Genomic DNA, 8,993 nt, shown 5'->3' with positions numbered 1-8,993 from the left:
GGCACAATTAAGCTACTATAACGAGCCAAGGTCAGTCAACACTTTTTGTCATCTGTCAGTCCCAGCATACAACAGTTACTATATCAGCTAGTATAAGTTTAGAGCAAGACCACTGAACAAGAAAAATCAGGTAAAAATGTCACTGTGTGGTGTGAGCACTATATGTACACTCATAGTATACATGCACATGGTTCATTCAACCAAATTCTGTGAATTACACATACAGCTTGACTTTCCAACAAGTAGAAATAAGTAGAATTAAGAACAGGTTCATTTCAGAAGGTTTATTTAGAAGAATACTGACAAAAAATGCAAACTTGGGTTTGTACAAAGCATATTAATCACAGGACATGGCACACTTGCAACACAAAGTATACATTTCAAGAATAGTAGATACAAAAGCACCATTTTTCAAAACTAGAAGACAAAATGAAAAATATCCACCTATATGATATGCCAAGTATTGGCATATCAAGTACGATAATTCAGAAATAACTTCATGAGTTTACTAACACTTCTGATTGTTCTTATTTTTTATTAGTGAGGATTTCCTCATTTCCTTCAAGAAGTACACAGATATCCTACGTAAGGCAACAGGCTTTAAAGCATTTGACACTCAAAAAAAGAGAGACATATTTCAAAAAAGATTGATATTCTGGCAGTTGAAGTGACATTTCTTTGGCACAGCTGCATGATTTGTGAGAGACACAAACTCTATCACGTTAATTAGCATGACAATGTTAACTTGACAACACTATGTACAAAATGTATGTAAAAATGTTATAAATATGTCTAAAAACCACAGACACTATGTACATCTTTGTACTGAAGGGTTACTCATCTTTGTTATCACACACGATGGATTTGTGGAAGTTGGGTGCCAGCGTGCAACAATAGTCAATATGTCACCAAAACATTTCTAAACACACTTTGAAGACACTCTGTCACCACAGGAAACATCTATAGAGGCCTTTGGTGAAATTGACAAACAGAAAACACGTGTGATGATTTTTCAGCATGTGATGGGAACATAATGAATACTGAAATACAGCAAAAAAAAGAGAGAGATCCCCAGCAGTGATAAATGTCTCCATTTTGTGTTTACAATTATTAGTGACACACGCGCTTTAGTTGTATTGTTGGGATGTCAGTCTATGGTCTGTGGGCAGTAGGCACAGTGCGATGTTGTTATAAGGAGTATCCTATCTACCCCTCCACTTTTCTTCTCTGCTCCTTCTCTCATTCTTTCTTCCTCAGGACAATATAAATGAGGCCGCTGATGAGACAGAGAGGGAAAGCCACCCAGGCCAGCACATAGGCATAGCCGTAATTTGGGGTGGATGTATCATCACGCATCACAGTGTAGATGATGGCCCCGCACATCACAAACACACCTAGGAAAGACAAGAGGAGGGGTGAGGAGAATCTGAAAGAATGATGATCTCACAACCACACCCGCATCTGCTTAGGGTGTGACCCGTCACCGTGTGATGAGGTCATACTCACTTGCCAAGATCTGGAAGATGGCAGTGAAGAAGAAGCGTCCGCCCTTGACCAGTTTGAACAGCTGAAACACAAACGCAATGAGGGAGAAGAAGCAGAAGAGCACAGAGAGGATCATGAGGGCTTGGACTGCCTGGATCCAGTCTAGAAAAGACAGACAGAAATGATGAAGAGCGTACATTATAAACACATTTATTACTTTCCATGCCAAAGGGGATGAAGGCACAATACATAATTTTAGTTGGTTCTTTAGGAATGCTGACAAACCGTTACTGCTGGTGGGTGAGCAGTTGTAGCCTCCATTATCTGTTTTGCAATGGTACCATAGATCGTAGCTGCTTTTCCCATCTACAGACCATGCCTGGTAAACACAACAATACAGAACAATTTAAATGCACTGCAATGCACAGTCTGAGCCCAGGACACCAAAACTAGTAATAGTTAAAAATCATACAATAAATCAGCTTATTCACATGATGTCCGTGTTCCATTCTGCATTTTTCACAATATTTACATTTGCAGCTACTCATTTGGCAGACGCTTTCATCCAAAGCGACTTACATTTGAGGAACAACATACAAGCATCAATACAAAGGTTTGCAAAAAGTAGTGTAGCAAGTGTAGCAGGACAACTTACACTGGCTGCCGTCGACACAATGAGAAGAATGAGAATGATTAGGTGCAAGACGAGCACTCCAAGCAGGATGAGCAGCATTTTACAAGTAGATCTAGAGGGATACATGAGACAGAATAAGTAAATCCACTTGAAGTCCCACCGATCCAACCAAACCTATGTTCAGTATCAGCTCGTCTCGACGCTAGATGGCGCTGTTTCCTCACTTCTGCACCAACCGCAATGTTTACCTCAATGTGACAGTATCGCCTTACAAACGTAGAAAGGAGGAAGCAAGAAGGAACTATAATATCTTCCTCGTGGAGCTAAAATGGTTGAATGTTGAATTTTAAAGTCAGTGTGTAGTGAGGGAAGTAAACCGATTTCACGACATTGAACTTTTGATCCATTTCCAAGTCTTTGATTTAATTACAACTCGTTAATTTAAGCAATGCATGTTTGCATTATAGCCTAAGTGTAAAACGCCCCAGGGGGGAAAAAAGCTTGGCGAAAGCAACTGTAGGTCGATATGAGTAAGAAAGACCGATTCACGACTAATCAATCCATGCTGCTGGAAAACAAACTCAACCCATCTGCATGGAAAACATTCCAGCGTAGTGCCGCCATGCGTGAGACTCAGCCTTTATAAACCATGTTATTCTTTTATATGAATAACTCAAATTGTGATAGATCAGAGTATCTCTCAGGTAAAGACGCAGCATATAGGAAATAGTACATAATACATTTTCGCGTAAATCCAAATTCGATTTAAAGTCCAGAGCGTGAAGTCCTGTTGTATGAGGAAAAAAAAGTCAATGAAAAAAATCATTCACCGACTAAAACCTAAGGAAAAACGCTCCAACAAATTAGTCCAACTTACAAAAAGGCAAAGCAGGAGGTTTGTTTCCGTGAAACGGGAGTGCTGAGGTGAAGAGCTGGGAAAGTAGATCAGCGAGGTTCTGCTTCTCTCGACTCTTTCTCTGTAGCTACTATTCCAGATGTGGCTCACACACCCCAGTCAGACTCTTTCCCCGCCTGAGAACACCGCCCTGCAGGCCCCGCACGTCACCAGGGCCCGCTCCAAAAAAACTTTTCCCCCCCTTTTTCTTCTTCCCGCGGTATAGCCAATCATCTGGATTGTTCTAAAGTCCACATGATTGTAAGGACAATTCTATGGTATTACTGTGCAAACCGCAAAACCTTGAAAATGTAGGCTTATGTGTGGCTGTCTCTGCATTTATGTCCTAAAAAACATCCATTATTTCACACATACTAATAAAACATCACTGTGAAATAACCAGTTAAATTCTACTGAGGGCATGATGTGTTGATGATACTCAGTAATTTCATGATCCACCTGTTATATGGGTTATTTTATAGATCTGATGTGTTTAAGGTCCCAGTAAAAGGCCAGATCCTACTGCACCATGCACGTCTCTGTTTATGTTTGAAATCCTAACAATTTGAGCACTAGCTGTCAGGATCGTCAGGATGACTCCTCACCTCGATCCAGATGACTGATAGTGGCGGCTGACCCCCACTGACTGGCTGAACTCAAACATGCACATGGAACTTCATAAACCACACATGTCCAGCAGTGTTCTGTCAGGATTGTATGTGTGTGTGTGCTTGCATGTGAACAGACCAGCCCTCTGGAGGCCCCAAGGTATGCCCAGAATGCCTGTGTGTGTGAAGCAGGCCTCCTGTTTACTCCTGTGTCTGCAGGGAGAAGGGAGAGATTGTCCAGTGCCAAAGGGAGTTAACACGGTGAAGTGTTAGGGCCATGCTAAATTGATGGAACGGCTTGGATCTCCATGCACACATGATTCAAGGATGAGTGACAAAGACTGCCTACCACAGCCCACCGTGGTTCTGCATCCCTCATTACACTGTGGTTTCAGACCATTTCCTCAAAAGTGACAACGCTGTAAACCAAACCAGAATGCAAACAACAACAGTGACAAAAGAACAAGCACACATTTGCTATTTTGAAAACCCTCCCACTCCAAAAGTGATTGTGATCAGCTGCTGCAATCAAAGAACACAGCTTGTGCCTCTCTCTCTCTCTCTCTCTCTCTCGCAGTTTTTTGGCTCATCAGGTGGATTCCTGTGGTCTGTGTTTGTAAACACGCGAGGGGAAGAACTGTGAGTTGCTGCCCAGGCTCGCTGTGGGATACCGGGCGAGACAGAGTCCTAGTCGATCTGGAGGAGGCAGAGAGAGCTCTTTGACAATCAGCCGACCACTCAGTTGGACGTGGGGCTGTTTATGAAGATGTAATTGGTGCAGTGGTCAGGTGGAAGGCAGTGCCAGCAGCAGCAGCAGCAGCAGCAGCAGGGTGAGGAGTCAAACCTGGCAGCCCAGCTAGAGCAAGTATGTGTGGAGACTATAAATGTCAGTTTGGTCTAACACTCCTCTTTGGTCAGAGATGATTCACACGCAGTCCTGCAGTGTTAGTCACTAAGTGGACAGAGCAGAAATGTAAAAGGGCCAGATCTTCTTTTTTCTATTGAGGTGAGAGAATCCATTTAGGACAACTTGAAATTAGAAAGGTACTCAGTTGCTTTTATTGTTGTTGTGAACTCTCATATTACAGCATCTGTGATACATAGCTCAGCTAATGAAGCTTCACTGCAGTGAGTGACAAAGTGCCCCACCCTTTCTTTATTACAGCTTTATTTAATTGAAAAAGCTATGAGATTGCTCTCATCATATCATTACACAGTGGTTGGATAATTAATAATGTTTATAAAAACATGCATGTATCATCTTTTTAATAAATCTTTCATACAGTTTTTGTTGTGTTTTGTGATAATTGGGTCAGTATGAAACACACCCATTACCAAAAAAATCCCCAGTTAATGTGTTTCTCACACTTTACCCTTAGTGCCAATCTCTTTGACTGATTACTTTGTGCTGTCAGTAATAGCTAAACCATAACCCTAAAGAGTTATGATCTTTCTTATATGGCTGATAGCACATCCAAAAGCTTTTACCCCCATTAAATGAAAACACACAGCTCATCTTCTTTTGAAAGTGAAGGATTACAGAGCAAACAGGCAGGTGCAGCTCAACCACAAGTAACTAATCGCCACGGCCATTGTGGCGAGGCTGCAGCTGAAATTTAAAACCGATACACACCTTTTCATTTAGGGAGTCACCAGGACCCAGGTAAGCTGTTTTAGGAAGACAATTATTTAGATAGACTACCAAAGCTTGTGAACATTAACTGGTGTATTTTCTGTTTTCCTGAATGAACCTCACATATTTGTGCAAAAGTACAGTACAGTCATTCAGTACAGTACAGTACTGTTGAGGCAGTACCTCGAGCAAAACAGCTGATCCTAAAACAAAACCACAGAGATGTCATAGGGATTTGAAATGAAAATGAAATACATGTTATGAAAAATGACTTTGTTGCTTAATAGGAACACTATGCTGTGGATAACTAGTTTGGACACTTACGATGATAATGTTGGTTTTGTTATTGGCTTGATATGGCTATTGAAATCTAGATCAGAATCTATAATTACACCAGTATTCCTGGTGTTAAACGACGGGAGTCAAGGTGCGCGCTAACTTTCAGTTTTCTTTTTGGCATCAGGATTGTGTTTATCTTATATCATATCAGAAGTCATGCCAAGACTTGTGTTCCAGGCGAGGTGTATTACTGGAACAGCTAGCTGTTTTGTGACAGAATGAGTCAGCTTCAGTTGAAGCCCAGCCCTGGTGTACAGCACTGGGCTCCACCTGCAGGAGTGGCCAAATGACTCTTTTGGACTGCTGCAGCTCCAATAGCAAACATGAGACTGAGGGAAGAGTGAGACAATTAGGGATTAGGATTTGGACATGACCCCGCTTTGGCTGCCTGGCAGATGTCTTAGTGGGACAGCTGGACAGGCATATTTTACTAGCGGGAATATGAAGGAATGGCAGAACACTTCGGTGCACCTTCACCTATGGAAGCCACAGCCAAAACTAGAGGAAACACTTAAGCTGTGAAGTCAGTCCGGTCAAATGTCATCAGTAGTAGCTGACTACGCCTGTCCACAAAAAAATTCTCACGTCATCTCACTGGACATCTCTAGGTCATCACAGCTGGAAAACACTGGAATCTACTCCAGCTGCTCACAGAACCTTTTGCTTTTGTTACAGCCTGGGTTAGTTTAGCCTGTTTGTGTTGTGGCCTGGTTTGGTCAACATGCAGAATCAAATGCTGATCACTTTGAAACCTCAGACAACGACATTCCTCTTGCAGATACACTCTCCGCTTTCCAGGATGTGTATGGTTCTTTCCATGTGCTGCCTGATCCTCAGGGCTGAATTGGCCTCTCTGTGCTGCTCTTAGTGTTTGTGTTTCGCCACTTAGTGAATATCAGATAACATCCCATAGACCACGCAGGAGGAGCTGGAGAGGAGCCCTCCAAACCTATGTTAAAGGATTGCACACTGCCATGTTAAACTGTTCACAGTGACACTGATGCTAGACTGCATGTTGACACAGACCATAAATACAAAGTTAACCATAAATATAAACCCAAAGTCACTGATTCTTTCACTGGCTCTGTATGCTTCAAATATGGCCAGGCCTCAAACTGTAATATGCAATGGCTACAAAAAATCTCTCTGCTGTGTGTGAAAGCAACATAATAGGCAGGTAGGTGTGCAAGTGTAAAGCAGGATCACATTAGAGCATCTGTGCCGTGCATGCCCCGTCTCACCTTTCCCATTCTCTGAAGCTCCAAAATGGACCATGACTGAGCCGAAGACCTCCATTGGCTGGGAGCTAAATCAGATAAAGCGGGCCAAGATGTTGGAGAAGGGGAGAGGGCTTTGTTTCTTTCCCTTTAGAAATGGGTCTGTCCCTCCCAGTGAAGCAACAACAACCAAATAAATCAGAGACATACGGTATGATGAACTCCAGATTGTGGCACCCTAGTGATCCTAAACATGTGCTAATCATTAGCCCCTGGTTTCCTGTTGGAGTCGATGTCATCAGCACACACATCCCAACAGGCAAGACCAGCATACTAACTGTTGCTTCAAATCAGAGTGATACTGGCCTCAAGGGTTTGGAATGAAGCAATAAAAGCTATTAAAGAATTCAATTTGAATCGCTTTGCTCTCACTTCCACACAGATCTCACAGCTCTGTTATCTGTGGATAAATATCTGAGCTGCATCAGACACACTCCATGCTAGTTATTTTTAATTACAATCAAATGTGTCTGAATAAACACTCTTGGCTATATGATTCATTTGCTTTGAAATCTGCAGCCAAAATCCCCTTTAACTCCCTACTTGTTATCAGTGGTTCCCTCATTCCTGCTGATGTGCAATCTTTTCTAAGCAGCATATCTGTGCTCCTTTGACAGCGAACAGTGTCGCTCTTCCTTTACAGCCTGCCAACTCTCATGTTATAAAGGAAGGCGTGTGTTGGTGGATATTTTCTTTCCTAAATCTGTTCTACCTGGAAAATCTGAAAATCTAACTGGCTGTTATTATCTAAGGCATTTATTGCTCGTACACTTGGAAAAATGATATACAGAGCTGCTTCTGGGTTCAAAGGTCATGATAAGCCAATGTAAACACCTAGCATTGAGCTCATTTACTCTCTAAGGAAAGATGTGTTTACACCATTAGCAATGGTACCCTGTGGTCATAAAGAGGATTCTACTCCAAGTGTAAGGCACAGACAGCTACTAAGTCTGCGTAAAACAGCTGAGAGGTGAGTCAACAGGTTATAAGCTTTAGGACAGCTAGCAAAGGGCTAGCATGTTGTCTTGGTTTAAAGAAAAGAGGGAAAAGAATAAACACGAATAAGGCCATCCAGAATGCAGGTGAATGAGCTTTAATTTTATCTCTGTCTAGATCGGTTTCACTTGAATTATGAGTCATCTGGCTGCTGATACATGAAACCAAACTTGATAATGGAATCCGTAATGCTCATGGTATTTTGGTTTCCTGTCTATATTTGAGGAAGATTTCTAGTCAATCTCGGTACCCTTTGGGGAAAGTGGTGATACGCATAGGCCTACGTGTGGGATGGCTAGCCTGGTGACTGTGTAGTGGCCCAGCCAAAGGAAACTGTGGCCATGCTGTAAAGCCTGACTTGGAGCAGAGAATCTGTGTTGTGTGTTCTCATCAGTCGGCATCGGTCTGGACTGCAGCCCAGAGCAGCCGCTCACATGAGATCTGCACCAAACCCACTGACAGCTCGTCTCAGTGGAAGAGTGAAGGGGGAGGTGAGCATGAATTTATACATTCTGACAGATGCACCAGCACGTGCTACAAATCCACACATGCATAATACACACACTTGAAAACATCCACAAGTTTACAACCATTTTGGTATCATTGCTCTAGCAACCCTTCCCCAATTTTCAACCCAAACACTCTCTCTGATCTTAACGCTAGAGTGCAGGACTTTTACATATTAATGAAGATCCGTTACATTTGAGTCCTTTCCAAAAGAGTTCATACAATGCTTATTAAGTCTATCACTGCCAAGTAAATCTCTTTATTTTGCAGTATAAGCTAACAGAGTTTTAAATCTGGTGTATGTGGCAACATTCTGAGCTGAAGTGGGAGCAACAGTAACGGCTGCAGCAACTCAATATGGCAGAGCCCATGTGTCATATGCACGTGTAGTCAGTGTAATTACTCTCACTGTCAGTGTGCTTTCTATTGCACCTCTGTAAAAGTTAATGAGAACTTGGCACAGGAACCTTGCTTAAGAAGTACAGCTGTTTCTGAGCTTTCTTAACCAGAGTGGAGATGTGAGATGACCATGACAGGTTCTCTGTGATTCTGATTCACAGGAACCTGAAACTGTTCACCTGCTCCACCTCAGCTTTTATGATTTAGCCAGGGGTGTGTA

General features: G+C 42.3%; 1 protein-coding gene across 1 annotated transcript; it reads right to left on the bottom strand.

Moving 5' to 3' along the window:
* Positions 1-269: 269 nt before the first annotated feature.
* Positions 270-3,153, bottom strand: LOC123960302 (peripheral myelin protein 22-like). Its single transcript, XM_046034981.1, has 5 exons — positions 2,997-3,153; positions 2,141-2,231; positions 1,771-1,864; positions 1,507-1,647; positions 270-1,394 (listed from the first exon to the last, which is right to left on the bottom strand). Exons 2-5 carry the CDS (start codon positions 2,216-2,218, stop codon positions 1,240-1,242), a joined length of 468 nt encoding a protein of 155 aa, XP_045890937.1. The 5' UTR covers positions 2,219-2,231; positions 2,997-3,153; the 3' UTR covers positions 270-1,239.
* Between the last annotated feature and the right edge of the window lie 5,840 nt (positions 3,154-8,993).

The sequence above is a fragment of the Micropterus dolomieu genome, linkage group LG02, assembly GCF_021292245.1.
Source record: "Micropterus dolomieu isolate WLL.071019.BEF.003 ecotype Adirondacks linkage group LG02, ASM2129224v1, whole genome shotgun sequence".
NCBI lineage: Eukaryota > Metazoa > Chordata > Actinopteri > Centrarchiformes > Centrarchidae > Micropterus > Micropterus dolomieu.
This window is presented reverse-complemented; position numbering and strand designations above follow the sequence as displayed.